Source organism: Heterodontus francisci, chromosome 30, assembly GCF_036365525.1.
Source record: "Heterodontus francisci isolate sHetFra1 chromosome 30, sHetFra1.hap1, whole genome shotgun sequence".
In the NCBI taxonomy this organism is placed as follows: Eukaryota; Metazoa; Chordata; class Chondrichthyes; order Heterodontiformes; family Heterodontidae; genus Heterodontus; species Heterodontus francisci.
In genome coordinates this window covers 39,985,805-40,011,952 of record NC_090400.1, presented here as the reverse complement: position 1 = coordinate 40,011,952, position 26,148 = coordinate 39,985,805, and the positions used below count along the sequence as shown (strand labels likewise).

Sequence of the window (26,148 nt, the reverse complement as noted above, 5' to 3'; positions counted from 1 at the left end):
GCTCATTACAGAGGTGGCATACTGGAGCCAGAGGGGACAGTAGAGATCAAATTCCGGAAGAAAGACTTGGTGAAAACGATGCGGCGGGTGGACCCTGTGTACATGAGCCTGGCCGAGCGCTTGGGTATGTGCAGTTTCATTTCTATCTGCGGCCCCCCCGATGTTTCATATGGATTAATGCTTGAACCTGTGGAGTATGAATTAATGCTTGAACCTGTGGAGTGCCTTAATATGGATGGCTGGTCTCGTATTTAAATGCATTCCTTCAATTCATTAATGCACTGTAGCTTTTATTTATTTATTATTATAAATCAGTTTTCTCAGTTTAATTTGATTACAGCCTGGAGGTGACAGGCCTTAGGCTCAACTTGGAGCTCATTTGTGAGATTATGATCTGTATGATCTACCGTTATGCTTACCAAATCTGAATTAACAAGCAATTAATTTTTTTTTTACTCCCAATTAATTTACTTGGCTTCACCTCTTTAGAGCATTCCATACCTTTAGAGCACCATTGCCCTAGCCAAAAGGTTAGAAGGGTGACACTCCCAGATGTCTGTCAATACTGCTGTTGAGTTCTAGCAGATGTGCGCGTGAGTCCCGAAGTGTCACTTTCTGATTTGTCTCTCCCTTTTCATATGGAAGCTTCCATCTTCCTTCAACATGGTCAAGATCAGGAACTCCCCTGAAGACTCAGCCAGTGAGTGGTTGAGCCATGCAGATCAGAAAGGCCCCAGGTTTGAGCCCCCAACTTCTACACTTTGGACAGTACCAAGTGTGTGCCACAATTAGCCTCAACAACCCCAGACAATGGAATGGAAAATTGGTCAAGGTTCACAGAAAGGATCATTATCCTGTGCATGGGTATGGTTTTGTGTGTGGATTACGTGCTACTCCCTGTCACAGGTTAGCTTGTCGACATCACAGAATTGTTACAGCGCAGAATGTGGCAATTCGGCCCATCGTGTCCGCACTGGCTCTCTGAAAGAGCAATTCTCTCAGTCCCATTCCCCTCCCTTCTCTCCATAACCCTGCACATTCTTCCTTTTCATATAACAGTCTAATTCCCTTTTGAATGCTTCAATTGAACCTGCCTCCACCATGTTCTCAGGCAGCGCATTCTAGACCTTAACCATTTGCTGCGTGAAAAAGTTTTTCCTTGTAATACTTTTGCTTCTCTTACCAAATACTTTAAATCTGTGCCCTGTCATTCTCGATCCTTTCGCGAGTGGGAACAATTTCTCTCTATCTACTCTGTCCAGACCCCTCATGATTTTGAATACCTCTATCAGATCACCTCTCAGCCTTCTCTTCTCCAAGGAAAACAGTCCTAACTTCTCCAATCTATCTTCATAACTGAAATTCCTCATCCCTGGAACCATTCATATGAATATCTCTCCAATGCCCTCACATTTTTCCTCAAGTGTAGCACCCAGAATTGGATGCAATACTCCATCTGAGGCCGAACTGCTATCTTGTACAAGTTCACCATAACTTCCTTGCTCTTGTACTCTATGCCTCTATTAAAAAAGCCCAGGATACTGTATACCTTATTAACTGCTCTCTCAACCTGTCTTGCCACCTTTAATGACTTATGCGCATATACACCTCGGTCTCTCTGCTCCTGCTCCCCCTTTAGAATTGTGCCCTTTATTCTATATTGTCTCTCCATGTTCATCCTACCAAAATGAATCACCTCACATTTCTCTGCATTGAACTTCATCTGTCACCTGTCTGCCATTCTGCCTATTTGTCTATGTCCTTTTGAAGTTCTACACTATCCTCCTCACAGTTCACAATGCTTCCAAGCTTCGTATCAACTGCAAACTTTGAAATTGTGCCCTGTACACCAAGGTCTAGGTCATTAATATATATCAGGAAAAGCAAGGGTCCCAACACAGATCCCTGGGGAACTCCGCTACAAACCTTCCTCTAGCCCGAAAAACATCCATTAACCAGTACTCTTTGTTTCCTGTCACTTAGCCATTTTCGTATCCATGTTGCTACAGTCCCTTTTATTCCATGAGCTACAAGTTTGCTCACAAGTGTTGTGTGGCACTGTATGAAATGCCTTTTGAAACTCCATGTACACCACATCAATAGCATTGACCTCATCAACCCTCTCTGTTACCTCCTCAAAAAACTCCAGCAAGTTAGTTAAATGTAATTTTCCCTTAAGAAATCCATGGCTTTCCTTAATTAATTCACATTTGTCCATGTGACTATTGACTTTGTCCCAAATTATTTTTTATAGAAGTTTCCCCGCCACCAAAGTTAAACTGACTGGCCTGTAGTTGCTGGACTTATCTTTACACCCTTTTTTGAACAAGGGTGTAACGTTTGCAGTTCTCCAGACTGCTGGCACCACCCCTAAGTCTCAGGAAGACTGAAAAATTATGGCCAGTGCTTCTGCAATTTCCACCCTCACTTCCCTCAGTATCCTTGGATGCATTTCATCTGGCCCTGGTGCTTTATACACTTTAAGTACAGACAGCCTGTCTAATACTTCGTCTTTATCAATTTTAAATCCATCTAGTGTCTGACTTAAACAAAAACAAGAAATGCTGGAATCACTCAGCAGGTCTGGCAGCATCTGTGGAAAGAGAAGCAGAGTTAACATTTCGGGTCAGTGACCCTTCTTCGGAACTGACAAATATTAGAAAAGTCCCAGATTATAAGCAAGTGAGGTGGGGGTGGGGCAAGAGATAACAAAGGAGAAGGTGCAGATTGGACCAGGCCACATAGCTGACCAAAAAGTCACGGAGCAAAGGCCTGGTCCAATCTGCACCTTCTCCTTTGTTATCTCTTGCCCCACCCCCACCTCACTTGCTTATAATCTGTGACTTTTCTAATATTTGTCAGTTCCGAAGAAGGGTCACTGACCCGAAACGTTAACTCTGCTTCTCTTTCCACAGATGCTGCCAGACCTGCTGAGTGATTCCAGCATTTCTTGTTTTTGTTTCAGATTTCCAGCATCCGCAGTATTTTGCTTTTATTTTAGTGTCTGACTTACCTCCTTTTTCAACATTGCCTGGGTTGCATCATCTTCCTTGGTAAAGACAGACGCAAAGTATTCATTTAATACCTCAGCTATGCCCTCTGCCTCCCCTTTCTGGTCTCTAATCGGCCCCACTCCTCCTTTTACCACCCTTTTTACTATTTATATGCCTATAGAAAACTTTGGGATTTCCTTCAATGCTAGCTTCCAGTCTGTTCTCATGCTCTCTCTTTGCTTCTTTTATTTGCTTTTTCACTTCCCCTCTGGATCTTCTATATTCAGCCTGGTTCTCAATAGTATTTTCTACTTGGCATCTGTCATGAGCACACTTTTTCTTCTTTATCTTAATGTCTACACTTATTACTGTTGAGGCTCAAACATGAATGATGGATATTCAGGGAAAGACCTAGACAGGGCAATCAGTGTCATTGAAATGTATTCCAGTAAGGAATCACTGCTTCATGGAAGGAGTTAGTGAGAATAAGAAAATGAGAAGCTGTCTGCCTCAGACTCATTCCTACCACCTTGTGGCTAATATAACCGAACATGCAATGTTCGCTGTTGGGTGAGGATTGCACAGTGTTCAGTACTATTCTCAATTCCTCAGATACTGAAACAGTCTGTGTCTGCATGCAGCGACACCTAGACAGCATTCAGGCTTGGGCTGATAAGTGGCAAGTAACATCTGCTCCACACAAGTGCCAGGCAATGACCAACTCTAACAAGAGAGAATTTAACAATCCCCCTTGACGTTCAAAGGCATTACCATCACTTAATTCCCCACTGTTAACATCCTGGGGGTTACCATTGGCCAGAAACTTGACAATGTAAATACTGGGGCTTCAAGAGCAAGTCAGAGACTGGGAATTTTGGAGCAAGTAACTCCCTTCCTGACTCCTCAAAGCCTGTCCACCACCCCTACCACAAGGTATAAGTCAGGCATGTGATGGAATACTCTCCTCTTGAAGTAGAGGCGGGCACTCCGTGTCTGGCGCCACCGCGCAGGCGCTTGCGCCATTTTTAAAGAGTTTCAAGCCCTTACAAGACATTACATTTAAATTTTTAAAAGAGAAATGCAAGTGTGTTTCAAGCTTTCACATTCAATAAAAGAACAAAGCCCCTCTTCGAGCCCCCCAATGACCTAATAAGTTTTTTATTTCCCTCTCTTCCCCACCCCACCCCCAGAAAAAACTCTTCTGGTCCTGACCTTTCACCCCAAACGTAGATATCTTTGCCCTTCATCCCCTTCCCACCATCCTCACAGCCAACAGTAACGGTTTTCCCTGCTTCCCCCACCCCCCATACCACCCTGAAAACTTCACACCTCCCCCCTCCCCACTGGTGTTTCGCCTCGGATCTCCGAGATCCGAAGGCGCGGGACTTCCCGCCATCAACCGGAATATCAGCATGGGACGGCTGTCATCGAAAGGTAGGTAATTATTCCTTTATTATCGTGTGTTTAAATATGTTAATGAATTTTTTTCGCCAAGCGACGGGGTGGGGGGGGCCCCGAGGCCTTGCTGCTGCTGGTAAAATGGGTCAAGGCTTTCCCAGCATTGAGGTCCATGGTGGGCCTCTCCCGGAAGTATTTTCTGCCCCCCCCCCCCCCCCCCCCAACCACGACCCCCAACATTGGGGGGGGCTAGTAAAATTCAGCCCTCCAACTGTGAAAGTAAATCAGATTCACACCACTAACTATGGGCCAAGTTTTAACCACAGAAGACTACAACACTGCAGCAACTCCAAGATGAGAAACATTCAGGCCTGCAACACTATTATAAAATTTCCTCCCGAAAGATACTCTGAAAGTTCTTTCAGCAACTGAACCTTGTACAGTAATTTGGACCTTAATTGCATCCTATTCCTTTCTCTCCATCCGTCCGTGTGAATGCGTGTGTTGCTGAGGTTGTGACCATTCCAGGAATTGTTTGAAAATAATAATGTTTTAAAAAACCTATGAGGTAATCTGTTTCTGTTTATTTGACCCTAAAAATACTCGGGGACTAACACACCATTTTTAACAAAACACTAGCGAGTGTCAATTGTGAGGTGAGAAGTGGAAGCCACATACACACCACTTACAACCTGTCCCTAACATCGTACTGTTTTGGTGAGATTATTATTGTAAACCGAAAAATCAAAATGTTTGCATTTCTGTATCTCCTTATCCTATCAAAATGTCTCATCTCTTCATGTAATGAATTACTTTAACAACATGGCCTATTAATGTTTTCTTTTGGTGGTATTGATTGAGGGAAGAAGATTAACTAGGACACCAGAAGAGCTCCCTGATTTTCAAATAATGCAATAGGACCTTGAACCTGAACCATCCATTGAGACCTCATATTAACACCTCATCTGAAAGATAGCACCTTTGACAATGCAGCATTCCTTCGGTGCAATGATGGCTGTCAGCCTAGATTGTACACTCAAGACCTGGAATAGAACTCAAACCCACAACCTTCTTATCCAGAGGCAACAGCATTATCAACTGAGCCCCTGCTGATGCGGAACAATTTCCTCACATGTTTTGATGTAGGAAAATTGCTATTTTTGCGTGTCCGTTAATGACTTGCTAGAAAATGACACTTGGAGCAATGTATTCACGTGTTCAGTTGTTTGGGGAAGAATGCAAGAAAACCAGTTGGGAAGAGCATAAAAAGGGGGTAATCATTTTAATTTCTAAAAAAGGTATATGCAATTCTAATAGTTCAAGCTCTGAAATCAGCCAATTATAGATCAATTTTGAATGCGGAATCTCGTAGTGAAGTACTTTTATGAAATCATATCCTACAGAAAATCCAACAAGGGATTACATTTTAAAAGAACATGATAAAGAAGCTCAGCACAACACAGTGGGGAATTGATGGGGTTGTTGATTTCTGTTTATTTATCTTGAACACATAAGCAAAAGGAAAACGCTTCAAAAAATGACAGCTGTTCTTTCAAACCACAATTTGAGCTTTAAGTAAGCGAAAGAGCTTGTCACTTTGAACAACTTGTATCTGAAGAGCCGTAAAAGCATTAGCTGTTGATAAAGACCTCAGTTGGATGAGTCATAATTGCGCTCAACAAAGAATTTGATTGTTAAAAACCTGGCCTAATGGAAGGAGAGCAGCTCCTGCAGCCCTGCAGAAGCTCTCTTGCACAAAGAGTTGCATAATTTTGCTTTTATGGTTAATTTAAGATTTTATCCAAACTCCTGGTTATTCTGGATCACTGACCTTTGATGTTTACCTCACTCCATTTGCCACAAACAAGCAGTTAGACCGAGGTTCCTGCTGACTCCAGCAGAGGCTGTGTCGGCTCCATTTGTCTTTCACCATGTGCTTCAGCCTTGCTGATTATTCAAGAGAATTTTAGAGCCATTTAACCCCTTGAATGACTGAGTGAAATGGTGTCTGTTGCAGATCATCTTGGAGAACTCTACCCTGGTAACTTGGTACCAATATAGAGATGATCAATACACTGCATGGGGAGCCAAAAGGACAAAAGTTTGGTCCCGCTCAGGGTCAAAGTGAATAATTCACTGGCTCAGGATTTCAAAGCCTGCTGCTCTAGCAAATCTGTTTGGGATTGGTTGAGTTCTTCCACATTTCATTGAAACGGTAGCATGAAAATCAGATTAACTGTCCATTCGTCTCATTTGATGTGGGTGACCTCTTGTTGCATTCAGACGTTTGCCTAATCAACAACACTGGCTACGCTTCATTGGATGTGAAACATGTGAAGATCCAAATTCATTCTTCCAGTTTGCATCAGCCTGTATTTGGACCAAGATTTGGAGTTAGTTCTCCCTATTTACAAATGGTATTTCCACTCATTCCTCTGAGCGAAGCCTTGCTTTTTTTTGAGCACCTTCGATAATTCTCGTTTATATTAGTGGGAATTCCACTAGTTCCCTGCATATCATCCTCTGGCAACCCCACCAGCTAAAGCTATGAAGTCCTAGAGCCAGAGATCTTTTAGTTTACTGCCAATAAGTTTAATGAAGATAGTTAATTAAAATAGAGCGTTCCAATTGGCTGGCCAGCAGGCATCGATTCTCATGAGTATCCCACACTCTTTGAAAGCAATTTGAATATTTGAACAGTACTCCATGTATTCTTAAGGGAGCACTTCAGACTGAACCAACTACTAATCATTTTAGTATGGATATGCTGAAATGGGGAATCTCAATCTGGTGATAAAAGGGCTGGGCTCTTCAGCTTTCTGTCCTCTTTGGTGCAAGTCCAGAAGTTCTGACAACCATTGCCTTAAAAAAAAAAAACCAGAGCTGCTAGAAGGACAGTATTTTGAGCGTGAACATGATTTGGGGGTCAACCCAGAATGGAAGCTCTTACTTCACCCTGGTTTGTTAGTCGGGCTGAAAAGAAAAAGTAATGCTTCTGTCACTGAGCGGTGGTTATCCATGTGTGTTAAATTAAAATTGGGGTTTACACCTGCATGTAAATGCAGTACAAAGCCGAGTCATATTAGGCCAGCGTTCTCAGTTGAGTTAGCTGGAGCAACTTTAAAGACACAATATTTGAACGTGGCATCCCTTCGTCGGTGAGGGAACAGTCAGCTAGTGCTGCCACTCCTGATCGCTATATTGTAATGTCCATGGTTGAATATGCTCCTCACACATGAATGTTCACTCTGGCCAGGTACCAAAGAGCAAGTGGCTTCAGGTGGGGAGAGAAATTGACTGAGAAAGGAAGAACAAAAATAAGAAAACAAAAAATGAAAGGTCATAGACCTGAAACATTGTTCTAAAATTTATGGTGCCGCCGCCGCAATCGGTAGCAGACGTAAACAATGGTGGTCCACCAGCACGGGCTGCATGTCGTGGTGCCCCCAAGATATTCAGGGCAGTGGCTCATTTAAATGGCCACGGCAGACCACCCATCCCGATGACGTAGGGGGGGTGCGGGCTGTCCGTCCCCGGCAATGGCGTCAGTAGCCTTTGTGCAGGCACTGGCACCATTTTTAAAGGGCTTTGAGCCCTTCCATTTAATTTAAATATTTCAAGAAAGAGGTTATGAAAATTTAATTTGGCCCCCTCCAACCCACCCCCCTAAATAACCATGCAATACATTACTTGCCCCCCCCACCCCCCACCCAAAACGCTTGCCCTGCCCACCTGACCTTCCCCACCCCAAAATTCATAAACTGTGCACTGTAACCCTTCCCGCCATCCCCTACACCAATCAGATGAGTTTGACCCCGTTTCCACCCAGACAGGAGTGCTGGCCACTAGCACAATATCGCTCCGGGACAGACGGCGGGAGTGCGACAGTCATTAATTCAGGTATTTACATAAATTTACATATTGAAATTGAGCTCAAGTCACCTAGCGGTGGGGTGGGCTGCCACGAAGCCTCGTCGTTGCCGGCAATATGAGGCTTTCCCGGCGTCGAGGTCCATGGCAGGGGTCTCCCGGAGGCATTTTCTGCCCCCCCCCCCCCCCCCCGCCAGGATCCCCAACATTGGGGGGTCTGTAAAATTCAGCCCGTTAACTCTGCATCTCTCGCCACAGATGCTACCTGACCTGCTGAGTATTTTCAGCACTTCGTTTTTATTTTAGAACAAAAATAACATTTTTTAGATTTTGAGTCTTTCTTCTGAGGGCCCCCCCCAGTGGATTTTGGAGGCATTGAGGAACTGTCTTAAAGGGACACTGTCTCCAAGGAAAAGTGTGTGACAATATTTTTTGGTCTGGGGAAGAGAAAAGTATGTCATTTTCATTATTGGAACATCACGTGTTGAGTAAGGTGATGCATTTTAATATCATTTACATCATTGCGTTAAGTTTCCAAACAGAGAATGTGTCAAACATTTCATGTGAATAGGTCCTTTTAAAATTTGTACCCTGATGAGGTCTAAAGGCCCTTCTATGTGTTTTTTGTATTGTTCTGATCTTGGCAGAGCAATGTTTGTGCACTGTCCTCTTTCATTTAAATTAGTAGTCTGGCGCCAACCCATTTTGGCCGACTGAGCTCCCCTGTGCAACATGGAGACCGGATTGTAGAAGACTGCAGCCATGTGGGGCTGCCACCCACTTCCCTTGCATAACAAAAGGCATTTAATATGACGGAAGATTTGTAGATCCATAATTTTATGGGTCTGCGATGCCATCCGTTGCCTGCAGGTCAGGCCATTTAAATTTAGGAGTCAGTGAATGAGACAAAATCATGTGTTTGCAGTCAGCTGTCCTATTGTAATGTAAAAGTACATTTTTATCTCAAAAGTTTCCCCCTTCTTCACTTGGGAGGAGGGGATGGTCATTTTGACTTTGCACGATAGTGTAAAACAGGCGATCGGATCAGCCACCAGTTTTACATCTATCTCGATTGGACCAGTGAAGTCAGTGGAAATGAACAAAGTTACAATTACCCCTAGTTGTTTTAATCCTTTACTCTTGTCTTAAAACATTTCTGCAGTTCAATCTTTCTCATTTACTCTTGTATTGCCTGCCGTCATCTTTTTACAATATATTTAATTGCTGCTCTTTTCATCTGTTTCTATTTTTTGATTTGTTTTTGTTAATAGTGTTATAACCCATAAGGTCTGCTCAGAGAGATACAAGTTAATATCAGTTTTATCATCCTGTTTAATTGACTGACATATTGGATAGCATGAAAATGTGCAGTCACTGTTCAGATCTCACTTGTGTCATTTAGTTATTAGGATTATTTCAATCTTTATTGAGACAAAGTTTTAGCAAAACCATATATATTTGAAAATAAATGTGCAAACACATTTTAGCAGAAAAAATGGAAAATCCTGGCAACTGACCTTTAACCCTTTGGAAAGCATTCACAAGGGAAATTTAACAGTCTCTGAAGGAGGTAGGATCAATCAATGGCTGATTATGTTCTCATTCTGTGCTGGATTGATCTTTTACTGAACTGATGATAACAGGCCTTTGACTGCTTCAAGAGGCATCTGAGATGGGCTTTGACAGGATTGGTTGTGACAGGGATCAATCTGAATCCTGCTAAGTGGTGTGAAAGCCAGGCACCCCAAAGATCTGAGAAAGCTACTGAGATTCATTGGGATGCACTTGTGCTGGTGAATTTGCTCTTTCCAAAGAAAGCTTTTTTGTTTTTTTTCTAGCTGTAACAGAGACCCAATATCAGAATTTAGCGGGAGAACCGAGAAATCAGCAAATGCAGCCCTTAAACATTTGCAGTCGGTTGGAAACAGAATGATTTCTTTATGTGGTAATGAGGGTGGCAAAAAAGAAAGTGGCAGGGCAGATCAATACAGGAATGACAGATTAAAACAGACACCTCATTTAAGACAAAAAATACAGAAAACGACTTCTGTTTGATATGGTGCCTTATCAGAATTTACATCCCAATTTTCAACTGCTTTTTAAAATTGCACTTGTGAAGTATTGTGAGCGTCATAAAAGAAAAATATTGATTGAAAAGACATGCCTGTCACATGAGAGACAGCCATGCAACAGATTATTTTGAAACACAGCCATCCTAACGGATGCCAAGTGTGTCTGCCTCTGTTTGAAACTGGTATAAATACCACAGTAACATATTGACCATTATTCCTATGAAAACTCACTCTTTGTCAATACTTCATGCTGGTATGGATTCATTATGAGCTAAAAAGGGTGGCCTAGTCAGACACCTGAGCTGCCTCCAGGCAGCAGAGGATACCAACATAACATTGGACGTTTGCTTGCTTCTTTGCACTGACATGGTCGGAGCGTAAATGTTGCGGTCCCTGGACCTGGAGGGGGTGGTGGGAAGCGAGAGGCCATCTTCACCTGTTGGAAACGGGCGCCGTCAGTAGAGTGTATGTGCCCATTTTGTAGGCCTGAGATTTGAGCTGTTTTGAGGCCCCACTGTCCCAATTCAGCTTGCCATTTCTGGAAGAGCAGGAATGGGCAATTGGGGATGGGGCATTGGGCCTCAGATGGACCAACAGCAGCCTGAGTATTTCTTCAGGCCTCATCAAAAAAAATAAATTCCTGGGCCATTTCTACAAATGGGGCGGCACAGTGGCGCAGTGGTTAGCACCGCAGCCTCACAGCTCCAGCGACCCGGGTTCAATTCTGGGTACTGCCTGTGTGGAGTTTGCAAGTTCTCCCTGTGTCTGCGTGGGTTTTCTCCGGGTGCTCCGGTTTCCTCCCACAAGCCAAAAGACTTGCAGGTTGGTAGGTAAATTGGCCATTATAAATTGCCCCTAGTATAGGTAGGTGGTAGGGAAATATAGGGACAGGTGGGGATGTGGTAGGAATATGGGATTAGTGCAGGATTAGTATAAATGGGTGGTTGATGGTCGGCACAGACTCGGTGGGCCGAAGGGCCTGTTTCAGTGCTGTATCTCTGAACTAAACTAGTTTCCCTTAAGGAGCACTGGTTAGGCAGCCCGCCGCCTCACACAAATGGGCATGATGTACATGTTAGGGTCTGAACTTCTGTTAATGGATGATAAATACCTGGTAGTTCAAGGTAATAGGGTGAACAGGTGTTAATTGTATTCAAATGTGTATATATGAAGAAGAGCCAGCCAGCACTGGCTGGGTGTTGTTAGGAGTGGAGAAGTAAGTTCTGTGGCAAGCAGTAAACAGTCTCTACCTAAGCTTCCTGGTCTCAGTGTCATCTTCACAAACAGGCTTGGAATTTCTATAACAGTGCACTCTGCCCATTTGTACCTGAAAATTGCAATTAAGGCCTGACGACTTGCAAGGGAATCCGATTTGCATATTTATGCAGCCTTCCCCCTGTTTAAGGCACCCATTTACAGACCTGTCTTAAGATTGCATCAGACAGGTCTTGATCATCAATGGGGTGCTGACGAGCCTAATTTTCCCTCCTATTCCTCTTTTTTTCAATTGCCGTCTGCCCATTTTTCCAAGAAAAATCCCCCCTTAGAGTTTGACAGAGAATCCAAGATTTGCCTCAGTGAGCATGAAGGAGCACAAAACCTGTTTCTCTCAGTATCTAGAAAAAGAGTTAATCCTCTTGCAACCAGGCTTCAGGCTAATGCATCCTCCTTGTTACGCCTGCATCTGTCCCAGCCCTATATTCAACCATATCTTCTCTTCCCTACACCTGTCAACTTTTCAGCTTGTGTTGCATCCACTATTCTTATCCAACTTGTAAAGCTTTTTATGATCTTTTTCATATGAGGAGCAATATAGAAACATAAATAGTTGCTAAACTAAACTCATGATTTCTATTCCTGACATTTGATGCTATCTAATATGATTTGGAGCCTCCTTTAGCCACCAGAGCTTTTGCAGAATACAGACTTGCACAAGACATCAGGGGTGAAATTGATCTTTGATGATGGTGCAAAAAAAGTAGTAGTGAATTGGCAGCCCACTTACACTCCATCCCATTCTCTTCATTGAAGTCAGTCGAAAATTGGGCGTGATGGAAAAAAGGCTGCTGATTTGCTTTTGTTCCTTTCACACTATCGCTGAAGACCAATTTCACCCCATAATGTTTTATTGCACAGATTCTTCTGTTATTTGTGTTTCATTCCTTTTCTTCATGAATATAACTACATAATTATTTTATTTCTGTTCTTCATTCTCATTTTAAAGTATTACTGTACCCCTTGTACTCTAGATTCTCGCAATTTGAAACGAACAGGTTAGTTATATACTTCGATTGGGACCAAGCAGAATTTAAGTAACTGCCTGTGAAATTCAAAAAAGAACTGCCAATCAAACACATTTATATAATCGCTTGGTAGTACAGAACTTGATTATTACTGGCAAAAAAAGAGATATGCTGTTGAAGCTTTTCACCTTGCACTCATCAGGACAGATGAAAGAATGCCAAATTTCAAAAAGGGCAACAGTTTATAGTGCATGAGAAAACGGTGCTGATTGGTTGTCAAGTCTACTCTGGTCGAGGTGTTGCCATGGAGAATTTTCTATGGCAACACCTCAACCAATCAGAGTCCTCACAGCCAATTAATTACTTTTGAAATATAGCCATTATTGTAATAAAGGGAAACCTGGCAGTTAATTTGTTCACAGCAAGCTCTCTCAAATAGCTGTGAGATAAATATTTTAGGGGTCTTAACCAGTTCATAGGAACAGGAGTAGGTCATTCAGCCCATCGAGCCTGCTCTGCCATTCGATACAATCATGACTGATCATCCACTTCAGTGCCTTTATCTCGCACTATCCCCATAATCCTTTGTCATTGGTATTTAGAAATTTGTCAATCTCTGCTTTAAACATACTCAATGACTGAGTTTCCACAGACACCTGGAGTAGAGAATTCCAAAGATTCGCAACCCTGAGGAAAGCATAGAAACATAGAAAATAGGAGCAGGAGTAGGCCATTCGGCACTTCGAGCCTGCTCTGCCATTCATTATGATCATGGCTGATCATCCAACTCAGTAGCCTGTTCCCGCTTTCGCCCCATACCCTTTGATCCCTTTCGACCCAAGAGCTATATCTAACTCCTTCTTGGCCTCAGCTGCTACAGGCTCACCACTCTCTGGGTGAAGAAATTTCTCCTCATCTCAGTCCTGAACGTTTTACCCCGTATCCTTAGACTATGACCCCGGGTTCTGGACACCCCCACCATCGGGAACATCCTTCCTGCATCTACCCCGTCAAGTCCTGTTAGAATTTTATAGGTTTCTGTGAGATCCCCCCTCACTCTTCTGAACTCCAGCGAATATAATCCGAACTGACTCAATCTCTCCTCATACGTCAGTCCCACCATCCCAGGAATCAGTCTGGTAAATTTTCGCTGCACTCCCTCTATAGCAAGAACATCCTTCCTCAGATAAGGAGACCAACACTGCACACAATATTCCAGGTGTGGCCTCACCAAGGCCCTGTATAATTGCAGCAAGACATCCCTGCTCCTGTACTCTAATCCATTTGCCTTTTTTACCGCCTGTTGCACTTGCATGCTTACCTTCAGCGACTGGTGTACGAGAACACCCAGGTCTTGCTACATATTCCCCTTTCTCAGTTTATAGCCGTTCAGATAACAATCTGCCTTCCTGTTTTTGCTACCAAAGTGGATAATCTCACATTTATCCACATTATACTGCATCTGCCATGCATTAGCCCACTCACTCAACTTGTCCAAATCACCCTGAAACCTCTCTGCATCCTCCTCACAACTCACCCAGTTTTGTGTCATCTGTAAATTTGGAGAAATTACATTTAGTTCCCACATCTAAATTTTTAATGTATATTGTGAATAGCTGGGGCCCTAGTACCGATCCCTGCGGTACCCCACTTGTCACTGCCTGCCATTCGGAAAAAGACCCATTTATCCCTATTCTTTCCTGTCTGCCGACCAATTTTCTATCCATCGCAATACACTACCCCCAATCCCATGCGGTTTAATTTTACATGCTAATCTCTTATGTGGGACTTTTTCGAAAGCCTTCTGAAAGTCCAAATAAACCACATCCACTGGCTGTCCCTCATCAACTCTACTAGTTACATCCTCGAAGAATTCTAGTAGATTTGTCATGCATGATTTCCCTTTTGTAAATCCATGCTGACTCTGCCCGATTCTACCACTGTTCTCTAAGTGCTCTGCTATAAAATCTTTGATAATGGACTCTAGAATTTTCCCCACTACCGACGTCAGGCTGACTGGTCTATAATTCCCTGCTTTCTCTCTATCTCTCTTTTTAAATAGTGGGGTTACATTAGCTACCCTCTAAACTATAGGAACTGTTCCAGAGTCTATAGAATCTTGGAAGGTGACCACCAATGCATCCACTATTTCTCGGGCCACTTCCTTAGTACTCTGGGATGCATACCATCAGGCCCTGGGGATTTATCGGCCTTCAATCCCATCAATTTCACCAACACCATTTCTCTACTAATACTGATTTCTTTCAGTTCCTCTCTCTCACTAAGCCCTGTGTTCCCCAACATTTCTGGTATGATATTTGTGTCCTCCTTTGTGAAGACAGAACCAAAGTATGCATTTAGTTGGTCAGCCATTTCTTTATTCCCCATGATAAATTCCCTTGTTTCTGACTGTAAGGGACCTACATTTGTCTTCACCAATCTTTTTATCTTCACATACCTATAGAAACCTTTACAGTCAGTTTTTATGTTCCCCACAAGCTTGCTCTCGTACTCTATTTTCCGCTTCTTCATCAATCCCTTGGTCCTCCTTTGCTGAATTCTAAACTGCTCCCAATCCTCAGGTCTGTTGTTTTTCCTGGAAAATTTATATGCCTCTTCCTATGATCTAAAGCTATCTCTAATTTCCCTTGTAAGCCGTGGTTTGGCTACCTTTCCCGTTTTACTTTTGCGCCAGACAGGGATAAACAATTGTTGCAGTTCATCCATGCACTCTTTAAATGTTTGCCATTGCCTATCCACCGTCATCCCTTTAAGTAACGTTTCCCAATCCGTCATGGCCAACTCGTGCCTCATACCTTCGTAGTTTCCTTTACTAAGATTCAGGACCCTTGTCTCAGAATCAACTACGTCACTCTCAATCTTGATGAAGAATCCTGATATTATGGTCGCTCATCCCCAAGGGGTCTTGCACCACTATATTGTCAATTATTCCTCTCTCATTACACGATACCTAGACTAGGATGGCCTGTTCTCTAGTTGGTTCCTCAACGTATTGGTTCAGAAAACCATCCCGTATACACTCCAACGCAATTTCTCTTCATCTCGTCCCTAAGTGGCTTCCCCCTTATTTTGAAACTGTGTCCCCTGGTTCTAGACTCCCTAACCAGGGGAAACATCTTACCTGCATCTACTCTGTCTATCCCTTTAAGTATTTTTAGGTTTCAATGAGATCACTTCTCATTCTTCGAAATTCTAGAGAATACAGGCCCAGTTCCTCATTCTCTCTTCTTAGGACAGTCCCGCCATCCCGGGAACAAGTCTGGTGAACCTTCGTTGCACTCCCTCTTAGGCAATAATATCCTTCCTAAGGTAAGGGGACCAAAACTGCAAACAGTGCTCCATTTCTTTATCAGTTTCTTGGTCCTCCTCTGCTGTATTCTAAAATCCTCCCAATCCTCATGTTTACTACTATTTCTGGCAACTTTATAGGCCTTTTCTTTTAATCTTATACAATCTTTAACTTCCTTTGTTAGTCACGGTTGACTGACTGTTTTGGTTTTTGTGCCTTGAAGGGACGTCTAGTTGCTGTAAACTGTAATTTTTTTTAAAGACTATCCATTGCCTTTGTACTGTCATACCTTTTAATGTATTTTCCCAGTGCACCGCAGCCAATTTGCCACTCATATCTTCATAATTTCCTTTGTTCAAATTTAACACCCTGGCTTCAGATTGAACTACCTCACTTTCAAACATAATGTAAAATTCTATCAAAAGCTCTTTTTCAAATAGTGCCATGTGATTTCTCATAGAGAGACAGGGCCTCCATTTAACATTTCATCTGAAAGACTTCAGTCTAGCCTTCTGACTCAGGATGGTGTTACCACTGGGCTAATACTGTGAAATAGTGACTTACACACTCGTTTTTCTCTCTCTCAAGTTGATCTTATATTGGGTTTAATGGGCCGTTAGTGCCACTAACTCTTGATTGCAAGCCTGAAGCAACTGCAAAGTAAACATGCTGTGTTTGGTACGGTCAGATGCAGGGCAAACCTAGTTTTTAAAAATTGCCAGGTCCTCTCAATTGTTGTTCTGAGCAATTCCAGCTTAGTCTGGGGTTGTTATGACCGACACAATACTTGCCTGTTGCAACCCCAGCAACCCACTAACCCCAGTATAAACAGAGCTTTTCCCTCTGTTAGATACAAGATTCCTTTGGGCGGCACAGTGGCGCAGTGGTTAGCACTGCAGCCTCACAGCTCCAGCGACCCGGGTTCAATTCTGGGTACTGCCTGTGTGGAGTTTGCAAGTTCTCCCTGTGTCTGCGTGGGTTTTCTCCGGGTGCTCCGGTTTCCTCCCACAGCCAAAAGACTTGCAGGTTGATAGGTGAATTGGCTATTATAAATTGTCACTAGTATAGGTAGGTGGTAGGGGAACATAGGGACAGGTGAGGATGTGATAGGAATATGGGATTAGTGTAGGATTAGTATAAATGGGTGGTTAATGGTCGGCACAGACTCGGTGGGCCGAAGGGCCTGTTTCAGTGCTGTATCTCTAAATCTAAAAAAAAAATCTAATCCTTTGTCTTTCTGTATTAAGATACCATTCCTGTTTTTAAAAAAAATAAATTCAATCCAGTTCCCAGCAGGCATGCACCCACAGCATAGAAAGCTGCCTCTAATTCATTTCGAATTTTCACTGGTTAGGCAATCTCTCTCAAAGTCCACATTGATTGGTGTGGGTAATGGGAGAATGCACACTGATGCAGTAGATGTGCTCTTCTGAGGTTGGTGCTGAGACATATTTGGGGAGAATAGAGGGAGCTTTGCTCTACATCTTAATTGTACTTTACCCGATCAGTGAGTGCTTGATGTTGACACTAGTTGCTTCAAATGCGGAAATGTAAATCCTTGATCCTCTGTTACCTAAATGAGACCAAAAATTCCTAGGGAGGAAAGCATGATTTGAAGATGCATGAATAGTGTAGGCTGAAACAGGCAAATGTGACCTCTGAAATGCAGATTGATTGAAAATATTCAAATTCGATAAATATCAGTTTAAAATGAAAATTGATCAAACAAGTCAGGATTGGGAATTGGAGACCATACCCAAGCTAAACCCTCGTAAGAGAGAGAAACTTTCATGTTTTCCACATAGCGGAAATAATCAGAGGGTAGGATTTATCATGAAATCTGAACTTCTTTACTATAAATCAGAACAAATGTAAACAAACTTGCCTCGGGTGTATCTCATGCAGGTGCTTATTGAGACCCACTCAGTCACAATGGCTGTGTAATTGACAAAATGTTTTTGGCCTGTGATTTGTGGGATCAGCTTCACTCTTTTTGTTATCTAACCCTTGTGGCTTAGCCGAGATAAGGAAAATCAGAACGAGGGCAATCTGAGCAGAAATTTGTGTTTTGAAATTTCATGGTGTAGCATCTCGATATGGACCCTCAACGGCAAAAATTCTTTTTTAGAAAACTACCTACCACTTTGTTATTATCAAGACTCATTTAATTTGGCTTACCAAGCTGTACCTGCATGGAGAGCCTCATTTGTGCTGTGATCCTTGTGTAGATAGGACTCCGAGAACAGTATAAACTAATGGCTCTGTGGATTAATTCCACTTGCCCTACGTAGCATTCAATTACCAACACATGCACTGAGATTCCGTTCTTTCAGAAAGGGACAGTAGAGAAGTATCAGCCATTCACTCCAAACTGACTCAAATATACGTCTCCGTATAGCCCATCACTCGGTGCAAGGAGTCACATATGTTTCTGCATGGATACAGAGCCAAGGCTAACACTGAAACAGTGACACAGACATGAGTAAGTCTGTGTGCCATCCAGACATGTCAGGCTGGTTGATCCTGTTGTATTTTTTTTTCCTAAGAGCGGTTTCCTTTTCCCTACATTTATTGTCCTTGCCTAGAAGTATTAATGCTAGTTGGGGAATTGTTCCGTGGATGCTGGCTGTTCTCTTGTATCACCCCCAATCGCGATTCATAATATGTGAATTTATGCAGTGACCGTTCCAAAATAAGGGACATAACACATGGTACTGATTCTTTCCTCACCCAACATCCATAAAACAAACCAGATGTGCTCCTCACTCACTTCCTCTCCAGTCTCACTAGGGTATGATTATATGGGCATTGGATTGTCCCTCGGCGTGCTCTTGCTCTCGCTGTCTCTGTCTGTGTCACACACACAGGCTAGGAAGAAGATTTTCCTCCCCTGCTTCCTAGCTCAGGGATTTTAAAACCAATTGTAACACCTCTACCACTGCCAGTGGTTAGAGTTAGTTGATCAAATGGTGTCAGTGTATGAAGACTACTAGGGTGTTTTGGTCAGTTGTTACTTTGAACTTGCTAACATGAAGCAGGGAAGATATGAAACCTCTTTAGTGACTTAATTGTAAGCATGTTTCTGTGGTTGATCAAGAGCTTGGTTTTACAGTAGTGATTGTGAGCAACAAATAGTCTCAAAGAGGATCAATCATTGCGTAATCGTTCTCTGCCTTCTTCATTACTGTTTATTTTCTAAGAGAACAGGAGTGGAGCAGCAAAAATCTTTAAAGCAGCCCAGTTTTAAATTGAGCAGAAAATAGTCATCGACATATTTGTTAATATTACCTAAACCATTAGTTTGGATGGTTGGGCTGCTTCTTCAACAAGAGAAGTATCATTAGGAGCATGAAACACATTCAGTCTAGCTTTCCTGCTGTACATTTTCAATTCCTAATATATGTTCAAGTACCTGCATCTCGGGCTTTCCTTTTCCCATACATCCATTCACATTTTTCACGGCTATACTTGACTTTACAGGCTGTTCTATGTTAGGGTGGGTTCTTGTCAATCTTTTTCACATCCCACATTTCCCATAGTCTGGTGACTAAATTTCAGGAGAAGTGAAAGGCTTGTCCCGAGAAACCCTTTATCCTCTTGCATTTTCTGGTTGTAGCTCTTCATTTACAGCTACAAGTGCTCCTGATCAAGTAAAAATGGGGTAGATGCAGGTCACTCTGTCTCTGCTGTCAAGAACCTGCATTATATCTAAAATGAAAAGAGCCCCACTGCACCAGAGTGAATGCCTCTTTAAAAGATTGAAATTACTGATCGGTGTGAAATTGTTTTCCATTTTTGCACTTTGGACCCTGCACCATCTTGGAGCTGGGTTGAGTACCAGTGTAAGTTCACTGTTAAAGAACTATAGAGCCTGAATGATTTTGTAATTAGTTTTGTCCACATCTTGGTATCATGCAGGCACTCAGTATTCTGCAGGTTCAGTGCTATCAGGCAAGGTCTAACTGGTTTTAAAGTGGATGTTTTCCGTTGACTTGGTTGCAGCCATTAACTGGTGATCATTAGCAGTCTTTTGTTCCTAGATGACTGTGACAACATTGGGAACTGTTGGCTGAAATCTTGTACACTGGGAAGTTAGCAAAGTCTCTGCAGGAGAACGTTTTGCATTATAAGTTAAAATGAAAAGATAATTTTTGATCAGATATGAACAGATCTTTCCCATCTATGTTAATGCTTATCCTATAATCCGCTCAAAGAAGCGGTTATGTAATTTGAAGCTACAACACAAGTAGATTTTCCATACATTTCAAATGCTTTTTACACTGTGGGGATGGCAGGAGACCTAAGGGTTAATTTTCAAATTGGCTGCCTGGGCAATAACCCTATATTGATATCAATGGAATGAAATTTGATTTGGTTCCATCAAGGATGGGGGTGTATCTGTTCAGTCAGGTTGCTGCCCAGGTGACAGAGTTAAAATTATACCCCCAGTCAGCCATAGGTCGGTGATGTGAACTATCCCTGCTCCCTTATCCTAATTGCATCAGACCCATGGAAATAAGTAAACTGGTACTTAATATTTGCTGTCTCGCTTTCATTTAATTTGGGTTCCAGTTATACTGCTAAATCCAGTTTCTTGACCCTTGCAGTTAGCTCTTACACCCAATTTTTGTGGGCTTGAGAGTCTGGAACAGGATAGACTGATTTAGCAGTATAAACGACAGCAGCAAATCTCCCAAAATATGAAGTATATAAGAGCAGCTTGTGGGCCTCAATAAAATCAGAGGTCAGTGCACAGAATGAGACCAGCTCCCCATTCTGAATGTAAAGGCAGGGAGGGGCTTTAGGTGTCCTGAAACTGGCTGAAGTTAGGCACGAATAGGTATAAAAGCAACTCCAATAAGATAAGTGCACAAAACCTTCTGGGCACAGCATGCTATTAAGAAGCTCTCAGCATATGCTTTTCGGTGAGTAGAAAGCATCCACATTGAAGTTTGTTTTTGTTTTCAATGTGTGATTAACTATAAAAGTACAGATTGGAGGAGTGTTGTACTTTTTTTTAAGGTGAGAAACGTAGGTGAAGTGTTGGGCCCCATAATGCAGAACTTGGTCAATGTTGAGAAGAGTAAAACAGAGGATAAGGAAGCTTGCACATGGTGTAAACAAGGCACAGTTCCTTTGTTAGGATGGCATCATAGACCCATGAAAATAAGTGAGCTGTATTTAATAATGTAAACACACACAGCTGGGTCCATGCAGTTGCTCTCTGAGGCTCTGAATTAAAATGAAGCCAGGGCTTGTCACTAAGTATAAAAGTGGGAGAATAACCAAGCTTTGGGTATTTAAAACCTGTTGTAGAATGTAAAAGGAAAGTAAGTTTGAGGGAAATATTTTGAGATCTTGGAAAAGATTAAGTTGGAGCAGGAGTCAGTTTGACAAATCTTGATCTCAACGCGTGTGGTTCTAGGAAAAATTAAAGTTAGATTCTAAAGGAGCATAAAAGATCAGGATGGAGAGCTCGGGGAGAGAAAATTGATCACGTTCAAGCAGCTGACTATAAAAATGAGACTGTCAAATATGAGTTCATTGAGCATTTCTTTCTGTACACTTGTGTATTGCTGTTTTATCCCCCCACTGTTCCTCAATTAAAGCCAACAGAATTATTTTTAAAAGGGGAGTGGATTATTTAAGTGCTGCTTTTGGTTAATAAGCTCTAAGTGCTTGGTAGTCATTGTTCCATATTGTGGTGTCATGCAGCTTTAAATGAGGCTGATCATTCTGTTTGCAAACGTTGCACAGCTGTGAGGTGAAAGAAATGACTTCTCTTTTCTCTGTCATTAAAGGGAAACACAGTGGAGACATTAAGAACATCAACTGTGTCACACAGAGACATTAATTGTCAAACTTTTCATCAACTGAATCGGACTTAAATATAGTGGTAGTATTTGTTTTGACTCTTGGCAGCTCCAAATGAGATAAATTATACTTGATGTCATCAACCTAAACCTATTGTAATCTGTTGATGCTGCACCTCACTGAATGGTGATCAAAATGTGGCACAGTTGAGTAAACGATTTACTGAAGGGCACCTTGTATATTTTGGTGTTGTATATCAAAGTGGCCATATTACTGTGTTTTAGGGTAGTGATTAAATCATTGTTCACTATGAAACATTCAAGTTTATGGTCTTGTGGGTGTCTGCCCTCCCTGCCCTGTTACCAAGTTGCACAGGCTTTAAGGTGCCTGGCTTGAAACCTTGGTCTGTTCCTTGTTAGCTGAACCCAGCAGGATAGTTGGTCTCAGCACCCACTGGGAAAGGGGAGAAAAAATCAGCTTGTGTTTTCACTCCTGATTGCAGTCCAGTGATGTCTGTATATCAGGCGAGAACAGCATTTTAGCATTGATGACTCTACCCCCCCACCCTTCCCTGATGCAGTTGATCAGCCTTCCACACTTAGTCTAGGCTCAGATGTGAAAAATGGCCCCTGTTGAGCCATGCCCAGCAAGAGTCGATGCCTTTAGTGGAGGAAGAAAGTAATGGTGTGGCACTAAAAAGCTGTCCGTGATGATTGTGTGCTCAGTCTGTATAGACATTTGTTGCTGTGTTTTAAATAAAAGTTTTCTTTCGCTGCAGGCACCCCAGAACTGAGTCCAAGTGAGCGGAAGGAGCTGGAAACAAAATTGAAGGAGAGGGAGGAATTTCTATTGCCCATATACCACCAGGTTGCTGTGAAGTTTGCTGACCTTCATGACACACCAGGCCGCATGCAAGAGAAAGGGGTCATCACAGTGAGTGAGCTCATCCATTCCACTTGCTCTATATTTTTTGTTAGTATTGAGGGTACAGTCCATTGTGAATATAGAGCACCCCTTCCAGTCCCATCACCGGGTGTAGGCCAACATTTTACCAGATTGCTGTCAGTGATTCTCAAGACTTGTCATAATAGTGTGACCCAGAATGTTCTCTATTGGTACGGTCTCCTTCTGGTTTCAGCAAATTGAAAGAGTTTTTATTCATTCATGGGATTGGGCATCGCTGACAATGCCATCATTTATTGTCCATCCCTAATTACTCTTGAGAAGGTAGTGGTGAGCTGCTTTCTTGAACTACTGCAGTCCTTGTGGAGGAGGTACACCCACAATGCTGTTGGGGATGGAGCTCCAGGATTTTGACCCAGCGTATGTGAAGGAACGGTAATTATTTCCAAGTCAGGGTGGTGTGTAACTTGGAAGGGGACTTGCAGGTGGTGGTGTTCCCATGTGTCTGCCGCCCTTATTCTTCTAGGTGGTAGAGGTTGCAGATTTGGAGGGTGCTGTCAAAGGAGGCTTAGTGAGTTGCTGGAGGTAGTGGATGGGGTGCCAATCAAATGGGCTGCTTTGTCCTGGATGGTGTTGAGCTCCTTGAGTGTTGTTGGATCTGCACTCATCCAGGCAAGTGGAGCGTATTCCATCACACTCCTGACTTGTACCTTGTAGATGGTGGACAGGCTTTTAAGAAATCAGGTGGTTAGTTACTCGGCACAGAACTCCCAGCCTCTGAGCTTGTCATATAGCCACAGTATTTATGCAGCTGGTCCAGTTAAGTTTCTGGTCAATGCTAACCCCCCAGGATGTTGATGGTGGGGGATTCTGCAATGGCAATGTGGTTGAATGTCCAGGGGTAGTGGTTAGATTCTGTCTTATTGGAGATGGTCATTGCCTGGCAGTTGTGTGGCGCAAATGTTACGTGCCATTTATCAGCTCAAGCCTGAAGCTTGCCCAGGTCTTGCTATGTGCGGGCGCGGATTGCTTCATTATTTGAGGAGATACGAATGGGACTGAACAGTATGCAATCATCAGCAAGCATCTGCACTTCTGATCTTATGATGGAGGAAACTCATTGATGAAGCAGCTGAAGATGGTTGGGCCTAGGACACTACTGTGCGGAACCCCTGGAGTGATGTCCTGGGACTGAGATGATTGACCTGCAACAACCACAACCATCTTCCTTTGTGCTAGGTATGACTCCAACCAGTGGAGACTTTTTCCCCCTGATTCCTATTGACTTCAGTTTTGCTAGGGCTCCTAGATGCCATACTCAGTCAAATGCTGGCTTGTTTTCAAGGGCAGTCATTCTCACCTTACCTCTGGAATTCTGCTCTTTTGTTCATGTTTGGACCAAGACTGCAATGAGGTCTGGAGCCGAGTGGTGCTGGTGGAACCCAAACTGAGCGTCAATGAGCAGGTTTTTGCTTAGTTGATGCCGCTCGATAGCACTGTCGATGACATCTTTCATCACTTTGTTGATGATTGAGGGTAGACGGGCAATAATTGTGCTGATTAAATTTGACCTTTTTATGGACAGGACATACCTGGGCAATTTTCCACAGTATTGGGTAGATACATTTTTCTGAGGCGGCACAACCCTTCGGACTAAGAATCAGTTTTTTAAAAAAACTGAAGTCCTGCATTAGCCTGCACCCCAAGATGAATATAGACCACCAAGCATTGTCATCGAGGGAACCGAGTTGAATGCCATCGAGCAGTTTACTTATTTGGGAAGCGTCATCTCGTTTGATGCCACCAAAGACGAGGAAGTGGACAATAAGCTCTCAAAAGCAAACAATACATTCGGCAGACTCTACAAACGAGTGTGGAGCAACCACAGACTCAGAGCACAGACCAAACTCGAAGTGTACAAAGCCATAGTCCTCACCATCCTTCTGTATGGTGCCAGGTCATGGGTCCTACTGGACTGCCGTCATGTACACCTTCTAGAGCACTTCCATTAGCGCTGCCTCCGCAGCATCCTCAAGATCCATTGGCAGGACCGCATCTCAAACATTGAAGTCCTGGAAACGGCCAGCATCAAGGCCATCCTCCTGCAAAGCCAACTGCATTTGGTGGGTCACGTTGCCCGGATACACAACAGTTGCCTGCCCATCGTGTTGTATTGAAAGCTGACCACTGGTAAAAGGAACAGAGGGGCCTCATGCAAATGTTTCAAGGACTCCCTGAAGAAGTCTGTGTGCCACATCAACCATCGTCAATGGGAATCACAGGCCATAGATCATGATGCCTGGAGATGCGACATCAGGAGGGCTACAGACACCTTTGAGACTAGCGAAGAACCAGCATGAAAGAGAAAAGGAGGAGAAGGATAGACCCAGTTGCCCCCAGCAGGGACTACACCTTCACTTGTACTCGCTATGAGAGAAACTGCCAGTCACAGATAGGCTGACTAGCCACCAGCGGGCCTGCAACTGATGAGTACAACCTTCCCAAAATCTTCATCCGTGAATAAATGCCAAGAGAGAGGAGTAAATATTAGTGTTGTAGCTGTACTGAAACAGCTTGGCTTGGGGTGCAGCTAGTTCTGGAGCACAAGTCTTCAGCAGTAGAGCTGGGATGTTATCAGGGTTATTGCTGTGTCCAGTGTGCTTAGCCATTTCTTCATGTCACATGGAGTGAATCGAATAGACTGAAGATTCTGAGGACCTCCGGAGGAAGCTGAGATGGATCATCCTCTTTGCACTAGTGGCTGAAGATGATTGCAAACGCTTCAGCCTCGTCTTTTGCACTGATGTGTTTGGCTTCCCATCATTCAGGATGGGGATGTTCATGAAGCCTCCTCCTCCTGTTAGTTGTTTAATTATCCAAAAACGTTCATGACTGGATGTGGCAGGACTGCAGAGCTTTGATCTGATCCTTTGATTGTGGGATCACTTCGCTGTGCCTATAGCATGCTGCTTCCACTATTTTGCATGTTTGTAGTCCTGTCTTGTAGCTTCAACAGCTGCTCCTGGCATGCTCTCCTACACTCCTCATTGAACCAGGGCCTTTGTCTTGATGGTCATGGTAGAGTGACGGATATGCCAGGCCATGAGGTTGCAGATCATGGTGGAGTACAATTCTGCTGCTGCTGATGGCCCACAGAGCCTCATGGATGCCCAGTTTTGAGCTTCTATATCTGTTCTGAATCCATCCCATTTAGTGGTAGTGCCACACAGCATGTTGGAAGGTGTCTTCAGTGTGAAGAAGGGACCTCATCGCCACAAGGACTGTGTAGTGGTCACTCTTACCAGTACTGTCTTGGACAAGTGCATCTGCGACAGGTAGATTGGTGAGAACTAGGTTAAGTAGATTTTTCTCTCGTGTTGGTTCTCTCACCACCTGCTGCAGGCCCAGTCTGGCAGATATGTCCTTCAGGACCCAACTAGCTCACTAATTAATGGTGCTACCGAGCCACTCTTGGTGATGAATGTTAAAATCCCCCACCCAGAGTACATTCTGTACCCTTGCTACCCTCAGTTCCTCTTTCAAGT

General features: G+C 43.2%; 1 protein-coding gene across 2 annotated transcripts in view; it reads left to right on the top strand.

The window, feature by feature from the left end:
• The window catches only part of acaca (acetyl-CoA carboxylase alpha), a 320,877-nt gene that overhangs the window by 269,657 nt on the left and 25,072 nt on the right, over positions 1-26,148 (top strand). For both annotated transcript variants that reach the window (XM_068010389.1, XM_068010388.1), the window contains 2 exons: positions 12-124; positions 22,479-22,633. In XM_068010389.1, the coding sequence (XP_067866490.1) occupies positions 12-124; positions 22,479-22,633 (268 nt within the window). The remainder of the gene's footprint in view (positions 1-11; positions 125-22,478; positions 22,634-26,148) is intronic.